We start from the raw sequence: 26,431 nt of genomic DNA, 5'->3' as shown, positions 1-26,431 counted from the left end.
GGTATTAGGTAAATGTCAAGTCTTTTTAGTGGCTTACAACAGGTGCTCAGAATGTTTAATTTAAGAGAAGGAGAAAGAAAGGAAAGGTGGGTATTGGTTCAGGTCCTAAAATGACATTTCTAAATAAGGAAAAAAATAAGTTGGCCAGATGCAGTGGCTCACGCCCATAATCCTAGCACTTTGGGAGGCCGGGGTAGATTGCCTGAACTCAGGAGTTCGAGACCAGCCTGGGCAACATGGTGAAACCCCATCTCTACTAAAATAGAAAAAATTAGCCAGGCATAGTGGCGTGCATCTGTAGTCCCAGCTACGGGGGAGGCTGAGGCAGGAGAATCGCTTGAGCCCGGGAGGTGTAAGTTGCAGTGAGCCGAGATCGTGCCACCGCACTCTAGTCTGAGTGACAGAGTGAGACTCTGATTCCAAAAAGCAAAACAAAAATAAGTTAAAGTCGTGAGTTTAATCCCTTACACGATAAAAGATGTTGAGGAGTTTAAGAACAGAGCCCCTGGTTCTGTAACTTGCCTCCTGTTTGATGCTGGGCACTTCCTACTCTTCTAAAACTTATTGTCCTTACTTATAAAATGAAGATAACATATAGAGAAATAACGTATGTAGCTGCTTCACAAATGGTCCCAGTTTTTATTTAACTTTTAAATAAGCAAAGCCTATGTAATGCCTAAAAGGAACCTAATCCCCTTCCGAGAAATTTATATAAGAGCCTAGACCAAATGTATTCAGTAACCAGAATACTCATTGAATATTATTACCACAAAAATCTATATTGTTATCACCTCTTAAATGTTCACTTTGATAACTTCTATCAATGTAGGCTTTGACTATAAGATTAAATTTTTTTCTTGGGATGCTGGTTATCCAATTACAGAAGAGTTGCACCTTATTTTAAGAATGATTAAATGTAGAGAATTGTTCTTTAAAAGTTACCTCCTCCTGCTACTTTTCCTTGCAAAATGAAAATCCTTTATTATATAATTAGTTCTTATGCAAACTATTAAAACATTTTTCCGGCCAGTCACAGTGGCTGATGCCTGTAATCCCATCACTTTAGGAGGCTGAGGCAGGAAGATCACTTGGGACAAGGAGTTTGAGACCAGCTTGGGCAAGATGGCAAGACCCCTTCTGTACAAAAAAACTAAAAAATTAGCTGGCCATGGTGCCAAACACCTTTAGTCCCCACCACTTGGGAGGCTGAGGCAGGAGGATTGCTTGAGCCCCAGTGGTTGAGGCTGTAGTGAGCTATGATCATGCCACTGCATTCCAGCCTGAGCAACACAGCAAGACTCTGCCTCTCTTAAAAAAAAAAAAAAAAAAAAAATCATTTTAAAACCCAGTACATGCTGGGAAAAATTAAGAGGAGGACAAAATTAAGATAAACAGAGCATTTTTAAGGCATTTTTCTCTTTGCTTATTAGAAGGCTTAATATATATCTTTAACATTTCTCTATGAATGCTCTCCTCTAAAGACAGACACACACATGCACACAAGTGCCCTTATTCACGAGAAGGATAATGGCAGAACTCAATTTATATCCTGGGTTTTTATATTTCTGAGAAATGGAAAAATTGCTTTTCTTAGTAATGTAGGAAGCACTGAAATCCTGAGAGCAAGCCACCTCAACGTTATTTCTTGTTTTGGTGCTCTTAAATTAAAATGCATGTTTTAATTGCTGCAACTATAATTTGTTCAGTAATGGTGTAATTACGAGGCATGATGAAGACAGAATGTGCATCATCCTTTTTATTATCTTTCTCTCTTTGTTTTAACCTTTTGTCTCAACCTTGGCTAGAGTCTAAAGACACAGACTAGAATAGTTACTGCTAGCCAAACACACTTAACCACTGCTCATTTCTAGTGAGCAGTACCTTATAGTGTCTTTCCACTCCAGCCAGTTATAACAGAAAATAAATACTGAGAACAGTGAAGTTATGATGGCTTTAAAATCAGGGGACTGTTTTCTTTTTTTTTTTTTACTTTTAGGTTCAGGGGTACGTTGCCAGGTTTGTTATATAGGCAAATTCTGTGTCATGGTGGTTTGGTGTATAGAGTATTTCCTCACCCACGTAATCTTCATAGTACCTGAATTTTGTTTTCTGACAAACCAATGTGGACAGTTTTATTAGTTCCAATAGATCGATAGGTAGATTTTCCACCAACACTTTATCATAAAAATTTTCAAACATGAAGTGGAAAGAATTTTACAGTGAACACTAACATACCCACCACACACCCTGTACCATTAACTTTTTACCATATTTACCACATAGATTTTTAAAGGACTTTTAAACTCCTTTTAGGAGTTCTTAATCATAACTAAAAGAATTAGTGTTCTCTCTTCCTGGAAAAAAACACAAATTATCCCAACCTTAGACCGCATGAGAGAAAAACAACATCTGAATCTCCCCTTGTGAATAATTCACTGAAAATAGAGAATACGGTTCCTTAAACCCGAGTGATCTAATGATTGTAAGATAACTATATCAGGACATTGTATCATGTTTTATTTTGTTAAGGTGGGTTGAGTTTATTACTATGCTTGTAGATATTTACGTTTTCTCTTAAATATCTCAAGTCCCACCAAATGATTACTTATTTCCTCTTCTTCAGAAACGGCCATCATTCAAGCAAATCATTTCAATTCTGGAGTCCATGTCAAATGACACAAGCCTTCCTGACAAGTGTAACTCATTCCTGCACAACAAGGCGGAGTGGAGGTGGGTAGCCCTGACACCCCGCCACAGTGTCTGGCTTTGAATGATCATCACTCGTCTCAATGAAGAAGAGAACCAGAGGTCTTAATGACAGTCCTGATTTCTGAGCATGGCATAGGGAAAAAGAAAAATTTTTTTTTTATGATTCTGGAAATCTTGTAAGTCCTGCATTTCATAAGTAAGCAAGAGTTTCTCCAAGGTTGTTGCCTTGTGTAGGTATTTGAAAAGAATCTTGAGGCTGGGCGTGGTAGCTCACACCTGTAATCCCAAACCTGGGAGGCCAAGGTGGGTAGATCACCTGAGGTCAAGAGTTCAAGACTAGTCTGACCAACATATAGAAACCCCATCTCTAATAAAAATATTAAAAAATTAGCTGGGCATGGTGTTGCATGCCTGTAATCCCAGCTACTTGGGAGGCTGAGGCAGGAGAATCACTTGAACCTGGGAGGTGGACATTGCAGTGAAGCTGAGATCGTGTACTGTACTCTAGCCTGAGTAATGAGCAAAACTTTGTCTCAAAAAAAAAAAAAAGAATGCTGAAATCGTATCTTCTGAGACAAAAGATGGTTACATTTCTCTGTGTTTACTCTTTGTTAGGAAGCTTGGCCTCTGTTCCGTAAGAAACAAGAATACTGTTTACCTTGAAATTTGCAGAGCACTTGTGTCGGCTGGTGGAGGGGGATAGGGATAATATAGAAAACTTTGGATGTCATAAATCCTATTAAAGCTTGTTAAACAAACTTAGTAATGAGAAAACTATATTGTATGAGTGGAAGAGTAAACCCAGGATCAAACATTTAAGCCAGGTCACATGATGCATGAATATAAATAGCATGTTTGGAAGCTGACATTATTCCCCTCCTGACTCAGCAGAGATTTAGGTAACTTCATCTCTGCTCCAGATAGCCATGGCAGTAACATGACGCCTTACGCCATCTGCTGATGCAAAGTGAACACTGCATGCACTTTGAAAACTACTGCATTGTTTACTCCTGTTGCTAGATATTTTTTTGGGCTGTTTGTTGTTTTATAATAACCTTATTTATTTTTATTTTTTTGAAATATCTATCTAGTACCAGTGAGGTAAAAAAATTTTTATTTACTAATTCAAAAGTTATACAGTGAGCTCAAGTATAGGTATGAGAGACTTTTTTCTGGGCTGAGATAATTAATAAAACAAAGCATGTAAGTAATATTTGTGTTTTGCAATAAGAGATCAGTATACCTGTCATCAGATCACTGTCCTTTAAAATCCATATATGAGTTCCTATTAATTTTAAGACAAAGACCAGAATACTTGGTATGGTGGCTCATGCCTGCAATACCAGCACTTTGGGAGGCCAAGGCGGGTGGATCACTTGAGCCCAGGAGTTTAAGACCAGCCTGGCCAACATGGCAAAACTTCATCTCTACTAGAAATACAAAAATTAGCCGGACATGGTAGCACACACCTGTAGTCCCAGCTACTCAGGAGGCTGAAGCACGAGAATTGCTTGAACCCGAGAGGTGGAGGTTGCAGCAAGCCGAGATCATGCCACTGTGCTCCAGCCTGGTGACAGAGTGAGACTCGGTCTCAAAAAAAAAAAGACCAGAATACTTAAGAAGACTCACAAGACCCTCTGTACTCTGGCCTCACCAGCGTCAGCTTAAGATCATTCTCCCCTTAATTTCTAGCTTTCAGTCCCTCAACACATGCATATTTCTCCCCCATTAAGGGTCTTTGCAAGTACAGTTTCCTTTCTTTAAAACGTATCCCATTTTAGCTGCTCACCACACCTGCCATCACACCCCACCTTGACTCCTGTTCATCATTCACATAGCAGTCGAATAACACATCTGCAGGGGAACGCTTCCTGACACCAGGCCAGACCAGGTTCCACTTTGTGTGCTCTGAGAGCATCTCCTTCATAGGCTTTACTGCTATTGGAATTAAGAAGTACTTCAGCAGTTGGTGTTTAATGTGTGTCTCGCCGGCTGAAATGTAAGAGAGGCAGACAATCACATTTGTTCATCACTCACAGCATCTAAATGTGCCTTGAACACAGCATTTGCTCGGTAACTATTTGGGGAAGCAAGGGAGAAAATTACTATGGTAGTAATAATATAAAAAGACATTATGATATTATGCAAGAGAATATAAGTTGGAGATTTATATTCTCTAATTTTTATTGGAGACTATTAATGTAAGTTAATTTGTTTGCCATGACAAAAGTACTTCTTATATTTATTCATTCATTCATTGAACTTCTGCTGGTGTGAGAATGACTGCTGCCATTCTGGTACTGGGCCGTAGCAATGAGCACAAGAATTCCAGGGCACATGGAGCTCTCCAGCCCAAGTGTCCAATGTTAAACTATTAAATATATTAAAAACTATCTCATTTCTATTTTGACAAGTATTATGAAAGAGAAATACTAGAGGTCTGAGAGCATATAGCCATAAAATCTGATCTAGTACAAGGATGTAATAAAAGAATTCTAGAGAAAATGCTATTTGATCTATTATCAAAGGGATTAGTTGAATTTTAATACCAAGCTAGGGAGTTTTTTAAAGTAAGTCAACAAATCCAGGTGTGGTGGCTCACACCTGTAATCCCAACACTTTAGGAGGCCAAGGTGAAAGATTGTTTGAGCCCAGAAGTTCGAGACTAGCCTGGGCAACATAGAGACCTCATCTCTACTCACAATTAAAATTAGCTGGGCATTGTGACTCTAACTCCCAGCTACTCGGGAGACTGAGGTCTGAGGATCACTTGAGCTGGGGAGGTCGAGGCTGCATTGAGCCAAGATCATACTACTACACTCCAGCCTGGGCGACAGAGTGAGATCCTATTCAAAAAAAAAAAAAGAAAGAAATTGGAAGCCTGTGCAAAAATGTGTGGACACTTATTCAGCAAAGCATCATTGAGAACAATAAACCAGAAATGGTATAAAGTGCAATAAACAGAAAAATAAAAATGACGATATCTCTATGCACATAATAACGTGGTCATTCCTAAAAACACAGATCTGATCAATGATTTAAGAGTTAAGCCTATAGTCTAGTTTGTTTAGAATGATTCTATTTTTTATAAAATACATATTGTGTATATGTACATAGAGAAAAGTATCAAAAAGTCAGTGTTATGACTGGGTAATGGGATTATAGAGAATTTTTTTATTTGTATAATTTTATTTCCTAGTTCTTCTACAATAAGCATGGACTAGTTGAATGAAAAATTCAATTTTTAAAATGCTTGAAGATGAAAAGTGAAGGAAATAAAATTGATGATTGAGAATGGGGGGAAAAAAGGAGGTAAAATAGTGACGTATTTTAGTAAAAGGCATACAGTTGCCTAAAGGGTCTCCTCATCTTTCAGGAACTGTTAATCCTCATCTGAGAGCTGGAGAGAGAATATATATCTTGACCCGAACCAGTAAACCACAGTCTGAGAAGCGGCAGAGCTATTTTCACTGAAGTAGGCAATTGGTTAAAAACAGAGAGGACTATAATAGTAATTTTAATAATAATAAACACAGTTGTCACTTATTAGGTTCTTACCAGATGCTTGTACTTCATTTAGATTTTCTTTTTTAATCCCCATAGCAACCCTAAATTATACAACAGATGCAAAGGTAAATTGAGTAACTTGCTGAAAATCATACAGTGCTGGGATGGCCCTGGAAACAGAACCCAGGTGGTCTGGTAACACGGGCCTGCCCTTGCACCCATGCTGTGCAGTGCAGTTACTGACTTGTGGCCGCTGTCAGGCTGTCTTCTCATTAGCGTGCAACATTCACTTGACTGGATTCCTTTTTAGCTAAGAGAAATATTAATATTACAGGGCATGATCATTTTAGGTTATTAAGGCAAACGGACTAACTCAGTGTCAACCACTGAAAAGAATTATGTGTTTCTATCAGATAATCTCAACATTTCAAAAGACAACACATTCAGACTACTCCCTTTTTCCCCCCAACTTTTATCTAGTGTCTGAAATCACCTGACTGGTGTCCAAAGAGTGTTTTAGTAAATTAGAATCACAGTGATCACAGTGAAGCCTGATTCCCATCCTGCTGTGGTGTTTCTGGCAAATGATTATTTTCTGGTAGAGCTTCCTCTACACATAGACCAGATGCAACTTGTATTTTTAGAAAATTGGATGGTTATTCTGAAGACTCTTTTTAAAACTACATTATTGAAAACCACATAAAGTGAGTTCTTTCCTTTGACCTAATAAATCATAGTAACAAAATCTAGTGTCAGACCTTTCCTCATTCATTAGATCTTCAGCTAGTTTCTCCTCCCATTGACTTACTAGTAATAATGGCAATGAAAATTAAGAACGGAAAATGGAGTGCTCGCCTCGGCAGCACGTATACTAAAACTGGAACAATACAGAGAAGATTAGCATGGCCCTTGTGCAAGGATGATAGCAAATTCGTGAAGTGTTCCATATTTTCTTCCATTTTCTAATGTCCAAGAGGGGGGAAACTGAGGCCCCTGTAAGTGAAGGCACTGACCCCATTGAGGAATATTCCTACTTCCAAATCCATTCCCACCTCCTCCAAAAAAAAAAGAAAAAAGCAGAAAATGTGTCATCCTGCTTGTCCTGTTTTAGATTTTCATTAACCACGTGATTGTAGATCTGTGGTACCTACACTGAACGAGCCACGCCGTGTTGTGACAGCGTTCAGATCTGTTTCTCTTGGCAAAACACTTTGTGGGTTGTGTTTCCCGTGGTGACCAAAGTACTCTCACTCTGACATGCCTTCTTAAAAACAAAAAAGCAGAGATAAAAAAATGTAACCTTTGCAATCTGTGCAATGTTAGCACAAATCATGTAATATATAACACTACATTTAATAAACAGATTATACATTTATCATGTAATATAGATTCTACATCACTCTTTTTACAAATTGACCTTTTACTTCAAAGTAAGTTTCTGTCTGATGAAAGAAGATAATTAGAGTTCATTGCCTGGTTTTGGCATATGGAAAATTGATACTAGTTGACATTGACCTTGATTGGATTTGGCTTATGAGAAGACCATAATTTTCATCAACTAAGACATTTAAACTATATTTTTAGAACAAGGAGGTTAAATAAATATGTCAACAAATGCATTTGATGCAAAACAATGCACCAAAAAAACCAAGGGAGCAGCTGCTTTTATGTCGTCCCCGGGTTGGGGTTACGCCTCTAATGGTGTATCACCTCACACATGATTTCATACTCCGGGGTATTGGGAGGCTGTGGGAAAGCTGGGCCTGAGGAGACAGACTAGGAAGGAGATTGACTCGGTGTCTGTTTGTGTCACAGCTTTCCGTTTATTTAACTCTTGATCTGTTTTCCAGAAATGCTCAAAATTGTAGTAGGCTCCCAGAGTGGGAACTTATTAAGATGCATCTTTGGCTTAAACGACAAGTGAAATTGAATGTAGAGGCCATTTACCCTGGTCTAAAAGAACATCGGTGAGATTAGTCTCGCTGGCAGGGGCATGGGGACTGGGTTGGCAGAAGCGCCGCATAGATGCTGGTCCAGGCCTCTGCCATCACACACTGAGCCCACCCAGCTCCACCACCTACTTGCCACCCTCTGACTGCCTCACTGACTGAAGATGGCTCGCTCTTTCCTTTTTTGTGTGACAAAAGTTTACCCTAAGGGTTTTCATGACTTTTTCCTCTCAGTCCTCCATTGAAAAATAAACTTTATGTGCATAGGCATAATATTTTTGTCAGAAATATCAGGGATAAAATTTGGATTTTATGATAGTCATAATTCTGAAAGATTGCTGATTCATTGCATTCTTTAGGGACTATAATATGACTTTAGCCTTTTTTGATTTTTCAAATGGTACCGTAAAAGGGACAGCGTGTTGGTATTTGTGGGCAGCGCAGCAGAGGCTTCTTACCCTTGCTCTGAGGTGCCTTTCAGATGAGCAGGGAAGTGAAGGGTTGAGCCAAATCTAGCCCCACCGCCATACCTGTTCCCTGAGTTGGATGTTGCCAGTTAAGACCCAGAATCTTTTGTTTTCATTCGTCACTTGCTTATTATCTGTAAGAGCATTGGAATGGTCCAATAAGAGTAAGCTCTTATTCTCCCTAGAAAGAAAAAGGCAGACTTGGATTACGTATATTCATGAACTTAGATGTGGGGCTTCTCCCTTCCATAATCAAGGTCTCAACTGTGATTATGCCATGATAACGCAGGATTGCCTCAGTGGCACCTGGAAGCAGCTGCTGGCAGCAGCCAGCAGCTTTCCTGCAAGAGTTCAGCTTCTTCTGCATCCTTCTCTACAGTGCCTCCTCTAGCCTTGACTTCTTCTCCCTCTCCCTCATTCTCTCAGTATTGTTGCTTACTTACAGGCTTTTCAGAAACTTAAGGGAAAGAGTTTCCAGTTGTCAAAACATAAATTTAGACTTAAACATTGCAAGAGCCCTGAAGGAGAAAAAAGTTGGTGCTGAGCCATGGTACCAGTTCCACCTTCTGTGAAGGACAGAGTTCTGTAACATGGCATATGTTTCCAAGTGGTGAGGTTGGTTGGCCAATAGACACTAAGGAAAGAACTTCCTTTAAAATTATTAGAATTTAAAAGGACCTCAGAGTTCATCTGGCCCAGGGTTTCCTACACTTGCCTGATCATAAAAATTACTTGGGTCTTTTATGAAAAAATGAAAATTCCAGAGGCTGGGCGCGGTGGCTCACGCTTGTAATCCTAGCACTTTGGGAGGCCAAGGCAGGCAGATCACGAGGTCAAGAGATCGAGACCATCCTGGCCAACATAGTGAAACCCCGTCTCTACTAAAAATACAAAAATTAGCTGGGCATGGTGGTGCACACCAGTAGTCCCAGCTATCGGGAGGCTGAGGCAGGAGAATCGCTTAAACCCAGGAGGCAGAGGTTGCAGTGAGCCAAGATGGCGCCATTGCACTCCAGCCTGGTGACAGAGAGAGACTCTGTCTCAAACAAAAAAGAAAAGAAAATTCCAGGGCCCCAACCACGCCTACTGACTCATAAGCTCTAAGGAAGGGTCCTAGAAATCCATGTTTTGTTGAGTTCTGGTGTATGGTTTTTTAAAAAAAAAACATGTTGCCTATGTAAGGCTGAGGATCAGGCAGGCAGGGGAACCCTAATGTGGTATAAGCACCACCCCTTACAACTGAGGAGACTGGGTCAGGTTAGTCAATTGATTGCTTGGGTTTCTCAGCCAATGAGTAGCCTAAAGTGTCATTCCAACCACTTACTGATGGTGCGTTGTTGATCACCTAACCCGAATATCATTTTCCCACCTATACTATGAGGTGAATACCTGTTTCTTGGGACTGTTATGGGAATAAGATGAGATCATATATAACAGCACTTGTAAACTGTAAAGAGCTAGATAAACGTTAAGTATTTACTAAATGGCTGCACCAGGACACCAGCTCCATAGCTTATGCTGCACCCCAGTGGCTCCTGAATGCTTTGTTGAAACATTTCGAGCTTATTTTTCCAAGCTAGAAACTACCTCTTGATATTTCAGGACATGAAAGATTCCTTCTCCTCCGGCAGTTTCCTGGTTGATTTTAAAGCACCAGGATATGTCTTTTACTTTGGTTAGCATTCTGATGGACCCAGTAAGCATTTGATGTCTCTTAAGTAAAGCTGAGACTGAAACCAGCTATCCCTATGCAGGTGCGAAATTGAGGCAACTCTTGAGAGGCTAAAGAAACTAGAGCGTGATCTCAGCTTTAAGGAGCAGGAGCTTAAAGAACGAGAAAGACGTTTAAAGATGTGGGAGCAAAAGCTGACCGAGCAGTCCAACACCCCGGTGAGTATCCTCCCGCTTTGCTGTCTTTCCACATGCAGCTCGTAGACTGCGCGGCCGAGCATGGCAGCATGGCACCTCTTCCCCTGCCTCCCGCCGCCCCTTCCTCATTTCCTGCCTCGCGCCTGGGTATTAAAGGGCCCGTGTGTGTACTCAAGCGGCGTTCATACCCAATTTCAACTAACAAAATGCCAGAGATGTAAAAGAAAAGCTTATCCTATTTCTGGCTCCTTCCTTAAGAACTGTTACTCTGTCAGTGTGTTTGTATATTAGAATTACAAAAATAAAATCTGATGTATCTTCACACCATCTGCTCAATCTCGGAACATGCACCTCAGTGCTGATTAACTCCTAGTCGCTCAGTCATTAATAACTCTAACTCCAGCAGCTCTCCGACTAACAGTCTTTGATGTGTCAGAACTTAACCGTGTTTTTCTTCTAAAACGGAGCTAACCATGATGACATACAAATGAGAAGCATTAATATTTCATACTCAATTTAGTGTTACAATCACGGGCAGCAAAATATTGGAAAAAGATTCTCTCTGGACAAGCTTTCAGTATTTATTACACCTAGGCAGTATCTTGTTTTCTCCCAAATCTTGTATTTAGAAGAATATAAAAATTATTTTTAAGCATTTCACTGGTTATACACTAATCTTGAGCTTACATGCTGATATGATATTATTAAAGTCTAATCAAATTTCAGCATTCTTTCCTATTTTAAATGGCATGACATTTTCAGGAATTAAGTATAAATGTATAATTGTTTTTTCCCCAGGGTTTTTAATGGGCAATATTTGTTCACTTAAAATTAACCAAGTAATGGTAGATTAAAAGGAAACATTTTAAATTCATTTTCGATAGTTACTATGGTGATTGTGCAAAAAAACCCTGAAATGCCGTTCATTTCATGGTCAGCAAAAAGCTTTCCCATCTTTAAAAGTCTTAATCTTCATTAAGCAGCCAATGCCCAATTGCAAAATATTTTCTAGCATCTAAAGAATAAAATAGTCTGTCTCCTTCCCAACTTGTGTGGAGAAGCAACTTGATATCCAAAAAAGGAAAATACAATGAAGCTAAATGTTTATTATCAGATCCAACTTGGAAAAAGAAGGACTTCGGTTCTCCAGGGAATTCCAAGATGAATTGAATTGCTATCCATAACACTATCAGGGAACATTTAAAAAGTGCCCACATTTTATCTGTGAATTTCACTTGGCTGGTGAGAAAGACGATGAGAGAAGTTTCCTGTTCTGGCTGACTTGGTGCCAGCAGGCAGCCTCTGAAAGCCTCACTCTAGGGACCTGCACAGGAGCACTGCTTCTCCCAGAGCTCATGAGGGACAGAAGCAAAAATGTGACCTCACCCCTAGAGTACAGATTCTGAAGTCTGCGAGGTTTTGTTTTGTTTTGTGTAAAATGCATTGAAATCTAAAGCTGTAGAGCATTGCATGGCTTGACTCTTTCTATATGTAGTATTTTAAGAAAAAACTTTACCCATTCACATATGCTTCAGAACCTCTCTTTAGTTTATTGGCATCAGTTTTGCTAAGAAATTATGGGCTGCCTAGCACACATTATTGCTCTTAGTAACATAGTTGCATAATAAATAATAAAGCGCTGTCTGCTCGGTGGGTTGCCTGCTTGAGTTTTTAACTCCAGAAAACTTTCTGTGCAGGAACTGCTTTGAGGGCTACCATCTAACAATGGACAGCCTGCAGCACAATCTCAGTGAGATGTTCTTTTTTCCTTATGGGAGATAAGTTTTCTTTCTTTACAGTACTTGCTTTTAATGTCTCTTCTGCTTAGAGCTGGTATTTCTGAAGGAAAGAAAGTTTATGTTCAGATATTTTGTAAGTAGGTATTTTCTTTTGTCCTCACATCAGTTTCTGTTTGGCTTTAATAGATTTCTTAGAGAAAGATGAAATAAACCTTTTAAAAAGGAAGAGGCTGGAGGTTTAGGTTTCCTGTATGTGGCCTCATCTTAATTGTATGAGTTTAACATTTATGTAACTTCATAAAAAACTGTATCATTGAATACATTTCAAGGACACTATTTTCTTTCCTAAAACTAAAACATTAGTTAAGGATATTTGGGGAGATTAATCCTTTATGCATTGATATGGATAATGTTTATTTTCTAATTATAGTTGAAGCTTAATGTAAAATTTTATTTAACAATAGAAGCTTATCTGAGAAACATTCATAGAGAGCTTTAGAGTCAAACCTAATGTAAGGAAGGACCCTCAAAATAATACAAGCCACAAAGAGTCCCTGAGAATATCTAACAATTGAAAACAAATTTCAGAAGCTGAGGAGTTTGACTGCCAGGAAAATAACATCTTGTTTCTAATGTTTAAGACCTAATGCAATTGTTTTCTTCCATATAACAGATACTTTTCAGTTCAATTATATGAAATTAAAGTTATTGAACTAACAACTCCAGAAGGGTTTTTCCCAAAAGAGTGAGCTACTTTTTAAAAACTCAGCTCCAACTTCAGTTTAAAAATTAGGAAATTGATCCAGAATATTAGGCACCAGGATGTAGCGGTCATGCCAGTACATTATTTATCATAATTGTATCCATATTTAAACTATGCCAAAAACTTAAGCCTTGATTTGCATATTTCTCAAAAGAGGCAGTAACATTTTTCATATCCTAACAGTTTTACCCCTGAAATGGATATGCCCAAACATTTATGAGAATAAGCTGCCTGTTCAAAATAATTACATAAAGTAGAAAATAAATGTCTGTGACCACTGTGAGTGGTGACATCTTAGAAAAAGTGTTCTGTTAAAGAAAATTTGAATATTAAAGCATATTAGAGTGATCTAAATTGACACTATTTTCCTTTCTTCCCTGTTTTCACGTATTTACGTACTCAAGTCTAACTTAAATGTGAGAGACAGAATCTAGAATTTGTTCACAAGTGAATTATTTAATCATTTGAATAAATACTTTTTTTTTTTTTTTTTTTTTTTGAGACAGAGTCTCGCTCTTTCGCCAGGCACCAGGCTGGAGCGCAGTGGCGTGATCTCGGCTCACTGCAACCTCCGCCTCCCGGCTTCAAGCAGTTCTCCTGCCTCAGCCTCCCGAGTAGCCGAGACTACAGGCACACGCCACCACACCCAGCTAATTTTTGTATTTTAGTAGAGATGGTTTCACTATACTGGCCAGGATGATCTCGATCTCTTGACCTCGTGATCCGCCCGCCTTGGCCTCCCAAAGTGCTGGGATTACAGGCGTGAGCCACCGTGCCTGGCCTGAATAAATAGTATTATATCAGTTCTGGCTACTATAGATAAATAAGTGGAAGCAAGTGAATTGTAGACTGATTTTTAGTGTATGTTCAGAGTACTAATCCAGATAAAAAGGTAGTTGACAACCCACATTTCTCTAGAACTGTATCGATTGCTGCACTGTTTTTGTGCTTCCTCTAAGCTTTCCTTTTTGGTACAAGGTTTCTTGATTTTTCATTTGAGATTGAATCTCTGCTTAATTTATTTTTTAAAAAATATAATGGTTAACTAAATGTTTCTGTGTGAACATGAAATTGGAAAAAGTTAAGATAAATCCTAAAAACTATTTTGTTTTAAGCAAAATGAGGGCTTAAAACTTGCAACTTCATTTCTATTTGAAATTTGGCTTTCTGTGGTGCTTTGCAAACTTGTGGTTGTGATTTATCCTGTCATTCATAAATTATGGCAAATATGCTGGAGCCAAATCTGCCAATAATGAATTCTCACATAATTCTCTACATTCATTTATTACACTAATCATTTACCTCCTGTGTAGTGCCAACTAATTTTGTGGTATCTATTTTCCTGATTTAAATTGGTCCTAATTTCTCTTTTTACTTCTGTCCTTTCTTCCCTTTTGATAGCTTCTCTTGCCTCTTGCTGCAAGAATGTCTGAGGAGTCTTACTTTGAATCTAAAACAGAGGAGTCAAACAGTGCAGAGATGTCATGTCAGATCACAGCAACAAGTAACGGGGAGGGCCATGGCATGAACCCAAGTCTGCAGGCCATGATGCTGATGGGCTTTGGGGATATCTTCTCAATGAACAAAGCAGGAGCTGTGATGCATTCTGGGATGCAGATAAACATGCAAGCCAAGCAGAATTCTTCCAAAACCACATCTAAGAGAAGGGGAAAGAAAGTCAACATGGCTCTGGGGTTCAGTGATTTTGACTTGTCAGAAGGTGACGATGATGATGATGATGACGGTGAGGAGGAGGATAATGACATTGATAATAGTGAATGAAAGCAAAAAGCAAAGTAATAAAATCGAAAATGTTTGGAAAAAAACAAAACTAACTTGTTATCTCAAGTCTGTACAAAAACCAGTAAGGAGGCACAAAACCAAGCACTGCATTTTTAGGCCAATCACATTTACATGACTGTAATTTCTTATCAATTCTCCTTTATTTTTTGCTTACAGAAAAATGGGAAAATTAAGCCAAAAAGTATATTTATGAATCAGCAAATGTGGTGCCTGATTATAGAAACTTGTGATTCTATATACAATATAGGACTTTTAAAGCAGTGGCATTCTGGCTTTTTCTTTTTAAATGAATACTTTTCAGCTTGTATTTGACTTTATTTCCTTTATTCAAATCATTTCTAAAAACTTACATTTTGAACAAGAACTCTTAACTCCTAATTCTTCTTTAACACTTAATAATTCTGTGACATACTCTTTTTCCTTATAGCAATACACTGTAGTATCAGAAATGGTTGGCCTGAGCAACATAGTAAGACCTCGTGTCTACTGATAATTACAAAATTAGCTGGCACAGTAGCATGCATCTGTAGTCCCAGATACTTGGGAGGCCAAGGCAGGAGGATCGCTCGAGACCTAGCAATCAGTCAGGGCTGCAGTGAGCCATGATGGCAGCACCGCACTCCAGACTGGGCAAGAGAACAAGACCGTCTCAAAAAAAAAAAAAGAAAGAAAGAATTGATAGTATAAAATCCAACAACAAAAATACCGAGATGAAAGAAGGTTATAATGAAATGTTCTTCACAAATACCTAAGTGCAGAGAATTTTAGTACTAAATAGCACAGCTGCTCAATGTAAAGCCTGAGCAGTGTTCTCAGTCGTATATTTGAAGAAAAAATACTCTAATTTGAAACCAACAGCAGATGTTGCAAACTTTCATACAACTGCTGGCCGTGGAAGCTTCTTAACAACACCACACTGTCTTTTAGGGCTGGGCTTGTGCTTTATACGAAGAGAAAGATGTGGTCTTAAGGGGATGTTTCCAGGGGGGTGAGTTTATTCCTCTCCTGGATTTTCCAGTAAGTGGGGTATGCATGTTTGTTTGTTTTTTAGAAGGCATAATAATCCTGGCTTCTAAATATATGTATAGCTATTTTAAAGAGGAAATTAAATCTTATAAAAGAAATAGTTGATAAATTATCCTCACTGAGGCAAAAGCATAGGTCCTTTCCATATCAAGTTTAGCCTTCCAGAGTTGTTTTGTGTTTCAACCCTGCTTAATGATGTTGCTGTTTTAGGAGTAGATGCAAGCATTGCTCTGAAAACCTGGCTAGCCAGGAATATTCTCAGAATGGTATCACCTATTTGTCAAAACTTGTTTCAATTATAAAACAAGAACAAAGACTTTTTTCAATCTAAATCATTATTTAACTACTAAGCCAAAATATTTTTGGTGGTTCTTTTTATGAAGTTTAAGAAAGGATGTCATCACAGCTATGATCTAACAGTATTTCTAACTATATTTGATCATTAAAACCTCTTGGAATTTGAAATGTGATAGGCTCCTAATGCCCATTGAGAGCTGAAAAATACCACATAATGATCAGTATGCTGTGCCAGTTTCATTTGGGGAGAAATAACTAATACAGTGTTCTGGGTGTGAGGTGTATAGCGGTCTAGGTGGCACAGTGATGAAGAAAGAGATCAGAGTCCAGCTGTCACTCAGAATCCCAGGCCCCCTTACTCTTGGGCAAATTGTTTAACCCCTGTATGTCTGTTTGCTTATCTTCAACGTGGGAATACTAATAGTATCTACTTGAAAGGATCATTGTGCAGTTAAAACAAATGATAAATGGAAAGCACTTAGCACAGCACCAGGCCCATGGAAAGTGGCTAGTTAACGTTAGCGACTATGAATGGTGCCAGTGAAGACACTGAAAAGTTGGTGATTTCAGTAACCTTCTGGAAAACTAAACTATCAGTTTCAAATAATATTTTCTCTGTAGTATGAGATGAAATTAAAAGTGGATAGCTTTCAGGAAAGATAAAGAGAACATTCTTAGAATGTAAGCTAAACAGATTTCTTCTGTTGCTCTTTGAAAACTATGAGCCCTGGCCAGGTTAACCTGGTCTGAAATGAGACTAAATACAAAAAGGGTTGGTAAACCTTTCCCTAAAAGATGGATTCCCCACGTACCCATGCTACTAGTTTCTCTGTCTATTCACACATATATACAAATACATGCACACAGCTTGTCTGTGCTCAGACATAGAGAAGTACTACCTGACTCTAGTCGGTACGCCCAAGCAGAAAAGCTTGGAGTAGAGCAAAAGGGAAGGCTTGGGACTCCTGTCTTTCCAGCATGCCCTGGGATGCAATAGTCAGCCGCCTGACAAGAGAGCCAATAGCATGGAGTTTACAAGGCAAAGATACAGTCATTCATTCAACATTCATTGAGTTCCTTCTCTGTGCCAGACACTGTTCTGGAAGATAGCTAGATGAAAATCTGCACTCACATAGTTTACGCGCCAGTGAGCAAAGACTGATGATAAGCAAAGCAAATGCATCATATGTTCACATTTGATAAGTACATGCCAAAAAATAAGCAGGGAAGGAGGATAAGCCCATGGGTGAATGTTGAGGTTTATAAAGTGTGGTCGGGAAAGGCCCCACTGATAAGGTAACATTTGAGCAAAGCTGAAAAAGGCAAGGGGATCTCTGGGCTAACTTCGGGATTTGTGCACTTTATGTAAGAATGTAAACCTTGCTTCTAAGAACGATCAGCAGTACATTTAGAACATATGAACTGAATGAAATGGACATTGTTTTCTTAATTTATATATAAATCTATATGATTACACACAAAGTTCTGATGCATTAATAAAAGCAGTCAAATAGGCCAAAGAGAAAAATAATAAGACTCTATGCTGGACCTAACTTTATCATTAATTAGGTAATATTTTCCTCATTCCTTAACTGCTGCCATTTTCCTCACCAGTATTCCAGAGATGCTCATAGCTCAATACTTTACCATCAAGAAGAACCTGCAAGGATTTAGAATACAGCAGAAAGGGCCTCAGTGAAAAGCTTAAAATTGTTCTCCACGTAGAACTACTGATCATTAACACATGACATTGGCTCTTTTACTTTGCATTCCAAATCAGTTCCTTCTTGTGGTTTGAAAATGTTGGGCCGGGCGCGGTGGCTCAAGCCTGTAATCCCAGCACTTTGGGAGGCCGAGGCAGGTGGATCACAAGGTCAAGAGATTGAGACCATCCTGGTCAACATGGTGAAACCTCGTCTCTACTAAAAACACAAAAAATTAGCTGGGCTCGGTGGCGCGTGCCTGTAATCCCAGCTACTCAGGAGGCTGAGGCAGGAGAATTGCCTGAACCCAGGAGGCGGAGGTTGCGGTAAGCCGAGATCGCGCCATTGCACTCCAGCCTAGGTAACAAGAGCGAAACTCCATCTAAAAAAAAAAAAAAGAAAAGAAAAGAAAATGTTAACACATCCCTGAAATCTAAATCATATAACCAGAATTTTATAGTGTTCTCACCCTATCTATAAAGATAAGATCATTTGGAAGACTTTAGACTCTATTAATTTTAAAAGGAATATTTATTAGCCATATGCAGAATTTCTAATGACGATATGAATTGTAAAGCTTCTAATTCACTTTTCAGATCAATTTTTGAAATGGCAGTTATCAGTGTTGGATTTAGTTCCAATTACTTGATTTATAAAAATGTACATTTAGGAAGAGAAGGGTTAAAAGAAACAGTGAGAAATGTAAAAATTCAAAATGAGAATTGCGTCTCTCAATTGTGGTAATAATTATCGGAGACATGCAGCTGAAAATGTCTCACCTTTCATCTTTTTTTCTTAATTCATAAAGTTGATCTTGTAGAATTTGATGAGACCCTCCTAGTGGTTCTCAACTGGGGTCGTGCTGTCGGCTAATGGTGTTTGGAAGTGTTGGGGCTAGGGCACATTTTTGGTTGTCATAGCAACTAGGGTGGCATTGGGTGCCCAGTGCCAGGAATAGTAACATTATGAATTCCAGGGACAGTTTGCTCAGTAAAGTCTTCCATCCAAAATAGGCTGGCTGCGGTGGCTCACACCTGTAATCCCAGCACTTTGGGAGTCCAAGGTGGGCAGATCACCTGAGGTCAGGGGTTCGAGAACAGCCTGGCCAACATGGTGAAATCCTGTTGCTACTAAAAATACAAAAATTAGCTAGGTGTGGTGGTGCATGCCTGTATTCCCAGCTACTCAGGAGGCTGAGGCAGGAGAATTGCTTGAACTCAGGAGGTGGAGGTTGCAGGGAGCTGAGATTACACCACTACACTCCAGGCTGGATGACAGAGTGAGACTTTGTCTCAAAAAAAAAAAACCCAAAACAAAATACAAACAGCATTTTCCCCTCCCCAATGACAAATTTATCAAATCGAGAAACTTCAGAGTTTTGTGTCTAATTATTTTTCCCTTGAACAAAATTACCCAAGTCAAAAAAAAAACGTATTTTTGGAATTACAGCAACATACAATCTGAATTTTGTGAGTTTGTGGCTTTATCTTAAATCACCATTTCCCTAAGGGGAAATGGTTTCTTTCTTAGGAATGCTGGTGGAAACTTGATGAAACAGCCCAATCCACCAGGGCAGGCCACTCACCCATTACACTGATTCCACAATAAATAAGAAGAAGGAAAAAAAAAAAAAAAAAAAAAAACTTGTTGAGGTAGCTACGATTCTACAGGTTAATTTAAAGCCCCCTTTGTCTACCCATCATTTTTTGAAATCAAAATTACATTTTACTATTTTACATAACCAGTGAAAAGAAGTTGAAAGCATGTAGCTCCCTGGTTTTGGTGCTCTGGAAATGTTGAAGGCGGGTTTTTAGCAGTGATTTTTAACATGCAGTGAATTTGTTAGACTTGTTAACACTAGCAAAGGTAGTCAAACTTGATCCCCATTAAAAAATCAAGGAATTGGGGGTGAGGAAGGGTTTAGAAGTGATCCAGAATGACTTCTTCTAGAATTACTGTGTATATACCTTTTTCAGAGTTTTCATTAGAATGGTAAGAGTTTTATAAATAACGGTTTTAAAACTTACTCTGTGTTAAATATTAATACTTTAAAAATGTTTATTTTACTAGACATGTTGCAGCCTTTTGAAAGTAGCAGAGTTTCATATCACATATATAATAGAGCATAAATTTTCTATAATCAGGCACCTTTTACTGCTTTTGAGTAAGACTGTTTTCCTGTTTAAGTGTTAAGCATTTCTGGACAGAAGAATCTGCTCTCTTCTCTCGATCGTAACATAGCCCGACAGCTCTAGATACAGCATTTCTATGATGAAAAGTGAGTGTCTATCAGGAAATCTAGAAGACTGGCCATGTTTTCTCAGACTCCACCTTTGTTTGCACTCTGTTGCCTTGTGAGGAGCTTTCAGGCATGCGATGATTTACTTCAAAACGAGAGTTCCAAGCACCTACATTAATTATTTTATGTTGTGTGCAGAATACTATATCTTTTAATGTCAGATACGATACACTGCACAATTGCTTTTGCACTTTTACAATTTTTGTACTAATAGGAAATATTTATATTCTTTGAGTGTGAGCTTTGAATAGATGCATCATCACTTTATTTTTTTGGCAAAAACTTTTTCTCAGTTATTCTATTGCAGTATTATTCTGAGCAAGTCCTATGCCAAATATCTTGTATAATGTTTGTATGGAAGATTAAATTTTACTCTTGTGTGGTAAGACTATTCAGTTACTGATTTTATAGTTGGAATTTGATATTCCAGCACAAAGTCCACAGTGTATTCAGAAATTCAAGTTGGTGTCATACATTTCATTTTGATGTGAACTTTTCTTTGCTTTCCTTTGTTCTAAGACTCCATTTTGCAATAAACGTTTTGACAGTAAATCCCTTTGTTATGTGTTGCTGTGTATGTAAGATCTCTGTTAGACTGGATTCCCAACATCCTTTGAAGGAATCGTGGTCACACGTATGCACACAAGTGTTAGCTTTTCCCTCCTAAAGTCAGTGGGAGTGTAAATAATAAATTTGTAAAGTGATGGGACAGTTATGGGGTGGATTTTTTTTTTATTCCCAAAAGAAAGAAAGGCTTAGAACTCATCCTACTGCAGATACACTGATATGTTAACAAGGTACAGAAAACATAAAGGAAATGATAAGCCACTCTGTGGCTGGAGATCATTAACTCTTATCCCCTGTCTTGCCAAATTCAAATCGTCATGAAGCAGTGCCTGGCTCCAGCCTTCCTCTCACTGATCTTTGCAAGCATCGTGCAAAGAATCCTGCTGGAGTGAGTATCCAGCTGAACCCAGTGCCTTTCCCAAGGCATCGTACTGGAGAACCATCCTCAGCGTGCAACCAACCCCCTCTCCTTTTGACATTAAAACCAGAGATGCTGGTTTTGATTAGTTATTTCATTTACAACTTCTATTCTATTCAAAAATACTTATTTCTCAATTTTGTTTAGCACAACATTTGGGAATTTCATAAAAATAACACTACACATCCCCTCCTCCCATCCCAGTTTCTATAAAGTGAGCCTTGATGCAGGAAAATATTTCTGTAACTCAGTCTGTTGTTTCTTGAATGAATCAAAAAAGTTCCATATTTTACATTTGCTTCCGTGATGGGAGAAGGGAATGGCGTGATTCTGCAGCTGTGTCCAGCTGCCCTGTGAAGAGATAAAATTGTCACGTAGTTTCTTTGATCCACTTCAGCTTTAGATTCTATTCCTCGAGTCTTTGTCCTTTCCCCATTATTAAAGTAGAGGAGTGTATTTAATGATTCCTACCCACCTCAAGTGTTTCCCAGGAGGCAAAGGCAACCCTGGAGGGAATGGAAGCACATGCAGGTAGCAGAGTATACATAGAACAGGATCGACTTCAGTGTGTACTTGTCTATAATATCAAACCCAAAGCATTCATATCCATTCCATCCAGTGGGTTTTTCTGCTTGCCTCCCTGCCCTGTCTGCCTCATTTCCCCTTTTTCCTCCAACATAAACTCATTGCTTCCCGTGCCCATCCTTCCCTCCTGTCCCTCCCTCTCCCACCATGCCAGGTTTTGCCTTGTTGCTTCTCTTTTCCCGGAATCGCCTCTCTTCTTGCCCTGCAGGACCCAGTTCAAGCCATTCTGCCTTCCATTCTCCCATCTTATTCTACAAATCCCTCTGTGAATACATCTGTCTATGGTATACCCATAGACATTGAACTCTATACCAGAGAACTCGGCATTTCAGTAAATGCACCATTTTATTCATTTTGCAAAATGACTCAACAAAAATTTACCAGATATCATATGCCAGGCACTATGTTAGGCATTAAGTAAACCAAGATTCAGGTGGCCTTGGAGTCCCCCATGTATAATTTTTACCTGTATTTGCCCCAGTTAAATCAAAACCTCCTTGAAGGCAGGGGCCGTGGCTTTCCTAGCAGAATTTTGACCCTGTGAGTACAAAATACCCACAAGTTAGAAAGGTTAACTCACCTACCCTCTGATTTTTATACTAATAGTAAAAGCAACCAAATTCAACATCTTTTTTTTTTTAACTCACAAGAAAATATTATTTGTAACAAGACGAATGACACTTTGCCATGTTATCTCATGAGCAATCCATTTTTGGGGGCAAGTTAGGTCAGTTAAAGCTAATAGCTGTACCAAACTCTAATTTGACTTATAGGGCATGCAGACTTCTAAAAATTATGTAAGCATTTATTATTCAGATGGGGCATATATTGAAGAGAGTAAGTAGCTCTTTGGCTCTGAAAATGGTGCAGGCTGAAGTCCTCCGGAGACGTCTTCATTCATACTTGTGAACCTCACAGTGAGGTATTGTAATCTGTTTTAGTCAGAGCAACTCTGCAGCCTGGGATTCTTAGGACAATACCACTTTCCCATATCCTTTTTCATCTCTGGGTACTAACATTTGATTTTTAAAATGTTATGCAAATGAGATCTTTAAATACTTAGAAATTCCCCTGTGAGAACAGGCATAATACATCATCTGGATACCAAGTGGTTGCTTTGCAATTTTCATTAATAACCCAACAGTCTTCATGTTGTCCGAGAATTCTGAGGAAGGCTCTGGTCTCAGAGAAAATGTCAGAAATTCCTTGACTGCTGAGGCCTTACTGTGGGATGTAAAACCCACTCTTGGGATGCCATGTACCAACAGAGGAATACAAAACGGTTCCCAAAGTACAATGACTTGTTACTGAGAGACTGGTGTATATTACTGCAGCACTGAGAACTGCCTCAGGAAACTGTTTTCCGTTCAACCCAACCTGCAGGAGGAACCAAGCCAGAGCAGCAGCTGAGAGCTAAGAGTGAGACAAGAGGATGAACCAAAAAGACAATGATAATATTACCTTTTTTTTTTTTTCCATTTCATGCATATTTCCCATGCAGCTGCTGCCTTCCTTTGAGATTGGTGCATGGACAGAAGACGATGTGGTAAGCTCTTTGCATTCATGCCTTATTTGACCTGGGCAGGTATTTCATAAATTTGTCCCTAAGTGTTTAGGGGAAGAGATGGGGCCTTAGGAAAGTCTAACCAGCAGAAGTTGACAAATTCTTTTTCTTTTTTTGAGACAGTCTTGCTCTGTTGCCCAGGCTGGAGTGCAGTGGCATGATCTTGGCTCACTGCAACCTCCACCTCCTGAGGTTCAAGCTATTCTGCCTCAGCCTACTGAGTAGCTGAGACTATAGGTGCTCACCAGCATGCCTGGCTAAGTTTTGTATTTTTAGTAGAGACAGGGTTTCACTATGTTGGCCAGGCTGGTCTCGAACTCCTAACTTCCAAGTGATCTACCAGCCTCGGCCTCCCAAAGTGCTGGGATTACAGGTAGGAGCCACTGCGCCCGGTCTTTTTTCTGTTTTTAACTCAATAATGATTGAAAATAAGGCCTCAAGAGTAAAGCAAATATCTCTGCAAATCTTCTAAGAGGGTTCTACCTCCCTATTTGCTCTGAAAATATTGCAGACTACCGTAACAAATACCAATGAAGAAATTAAAGTGGTGGCTCAGGAAAACAAATGAACATACTTGAAAAAAAAGTGATGTTACATCTTTTTAAAAGCCAGGGATGGCCTTGAGCCATGGTGGAGGAGGATCTGGTAAAAGCAGTGCTGGGCAGGGACACCACTGAACTGGCTTTCCTTCCACCTCAGGCCTGTTTGAAAGCAAGGCATCTTATTTGCCAGCCTTACTCTGGCCCCCCAAGCAGGAACAGACACAAGCATGCCCAGATATTCTCTGTAGCTTTAGCCAGAGAAGCTCTATGTTTCTGAGCAGCTGCACTCAGACTGTTGAAGTCCACAGGAACTCCTACCTCTACATGGGTAGAAACCCGGAGAAACAATCCAACTTAGTCTGTTACATCGCCATTATCTATCTTCTTAGTGACAAAACAGGTATGAAAATTCCTGATGAGAAAACTCAAGGACCAGGCTGGGTGCAGTGGCCTGTAATCCCAGCGCTTTGGGAGGCCGAGGCATGAGGATCACTTGAGCTCAGGAGTTCAAGACCAGCCTGGCCAACATGGCAAAACCCCATCTCTACTAAAAATACAAAAGTGAATGGGGCGTGGTGGTGCACGCCTGTAATCCCAGCTACTTGGGTGGCTGAGGCAAGAAAATCACTGGAACACAGAAGGCAGAGGTTGCAGTGAGCCAAGATCATACTACTGCACTTCAGCCTGGGGGACAGAGCGAGACTCCACCTCAAATTTTTAAAAGTGTATTTTTTAAGTTATAGAACACTCAGAAACTTATGCCTTTCCATGTCTATTTAACAAGTTCAGGGTATCGCTGAATGAAAATGAAACAACAACAAAAGTGTAATGCCAGCCTTAGTGGGTGTGGGCTCTAGCCCAGGGAACAGACCAGGTGCCACCAAGTGCAGACTAGCTACGGGAAACTCCTCAAAAGGTCTGTTTACCTAGCTTAATCTGGTTTGGGGCCCAGGCATTTCCTTCTCTGCCCTTTGTATTCTCTTGAAGTGCACCTGCTTTCACCATTAGCTAACTGCTTTGGCTTCCGTAGAGTAAGGAAACTTGGCACCAGTTGCCACTATTTCTTCCCATTCACTGAGCCCCAGTGATTCTCACTTTCCTGCCAGCCCTGCTTAACAAGGAGAGAGGACTCAGGGTCTCCTTTATTCATAAGCCTCGATATAATCTCTATCCCTAGCTGCAAAGTTGCCACTCTCATTTGAAAAGAAATTTTTGAAAAAGCACTGAGTTCTAACAGCTATTTTTAGTCTTTGCTTTGAGGTTGAGTGGTTTCCAGGCCAATTAAATAAAATTCCAGAGTTGAGGGCTCCCCGAAGAATCAGAGGGACTGAGTCTGGCCTCCCATCCTCTCCCCTCACCAAGGTACAGTAAACTCAGGCCACGTGATACACAGGGGCTAAGGGCCACTGGGTCCAGTCTCCTCTTTCTACATAGGAAGCTCTGCACTTTGACTTGGCCTGGGCCACGTGGCTACTTCATGACCTGGCCCAGAACAGAAGATTCCTTCCATCCACTGCCCGGTCCACTGCTGTGTTGTCTCTGTAACTCATACAATTCCTGAGTACACCGGTGCCCCTCAGCAATCCAGGAGACCACTGGTACATAAATGGAAAAATCACTATAAGTAAGAACACTCTTGAAAGGATTTAAAAATACCTCCCAAAGAAGGAGGAAAACCAATGGTCTTTCAACTGTCCAAGACCCCTGAAGAGAAGGGTATCTCCCATTTGAAAGCTCGAGGTTTTAAAACTACAAAGAGAAAGTCTATTTTACCTCTGTGGTTGAGCCAGGAATTAAAGCTATTTTGATCTATTGAAAACTCAATGTTTACTGTGAAGACTGACCACTGACCATGTGTGAATCTTCAAAACCCTATGTGTCCTCTCTTTCACAGTATTTTTGGGTTCAGCAACTCGTCAGAAAAGGCAAGTGGAATCAGTTACCTTCTCAATTCATGGAGTTAACTTTGTTCTGGATGTGATTTTGTCTAATTTTCTGCTGCCTTCTAATCACTTCCTTCAGGTGACTCTTCAGCAGAGATGAGTGTATATGCAAACTTGTTTAAAGAAAACAACATTACAGGGAAGCGGCTGCTGCTGCTGGAGGAAGAAGACCTGAAAGACATGGGCATTGTGTCCAAGGGGCACATCATTCACCTAAAGGTATTCAGAAAGGGAGAACATTCCATCAGCAAATGTTTGTTTTTGAGACAGAGTCTTGTTCTGTTGCCCAGGCTGGCGTGCAAAGGTGCAATCTTGGCTCACTGCAAACTCCATCTCCTGGATAGGTTCAAGGAATTCTGCCTCAGCCTCCTGAGTAGCTGAGGCTACAGGAGCATGCCACCACACCTGGCTAATTTTTGTAGTTTTAGTAGAGAAAGGGTTTCACCATGTTGGCCAGGCTGGTCTCGAACTCCTGGCCTCAACTGATCCACCTGCTTTAGCCTCCCAAAGTGCTGGAATTACAGGTGTGAGCCACTGTGCCCAGCCTCCATCAACAAATCTTTATTGAGTACTATGCAGCAGATCACCTGTTAGGGGCTGCAGATGGAAATGGTGCTATGCTGGTCATTACTGTGCTGAAATGCTTACACCAGCAGATAATCAGCAGCTGCCCCCAGGCAC

The 26,431-nt window shown here is 39.7% G+C and overlaps 1 protein-coding gene and 1 non-coding gene across 7 annotated transcripts in view; both read left to right on the top strand.

Moving 5' to 3' along the window:
• The window catches only part of MAP3K20 (mitogen-activated protein kinase kinase kinase 20), a 204,670-nt gene that overhangs the window by 141,324 nt on the left and 36,915 nt on the right, over positions 1-26,431 (top strand). For 3 of the 6 annotated variants that reach the window (XM_017973405.4, XM_002749336.7, XM_008998686.4), the window contains exons 10-14: positions 2,624-2,730; positions 10,387-10,522; positions 23,203-23,247; positions 25,702-25,732; positions 25,830-25,969. In XM_017973405.4, the coding sequence (XP_017828894.1) occupies positions 2,624-2,730; positions 10,387-10,522; positions 23,203-23,247; positions 25,702-25,732; positions 25,830-25,969 (459 nt within the window). Of the gene's footprint in view, positions 1-2,623; positions 2,731-10,386; positions 10,523-14,404; positions 15,510-23,202; positions 23,248-25,701; positions 25,733-25,829; positions 25,970-26,431 lie in introns of those variants that run through there. The other 3 variants (XM_035304527.3, XM_008998687.5, XM_054257512.2) reach the window with 1 other exon arrangement.
• LOC118154896 (U6 spliceosomal RNA) lies at positions 7,064-7,169 on the top strand. Its single transcript, XR_004745147.1, has one exon. It is a non-coding gene; the product is annotated as a U6 spliceosomal RNA (small nuclear RNA).

This window comes from Callithrix jacchus, chromosome 6, assembly GCF_049354715.1.
Source record: "Callithrix jacchus isolate 240 chromosome 6, calJac240_pri, whole genome shotgun sequence".
Taxonomy (NCBI): Eukaryota; Metazoa; Chordata; class Mammalia; order Primates; family Cebidae; genus Callithrix; species Callithrix jacchus.
This window is presented reverse-complemented; position numbering and strand designations above follow the sequence as displayed.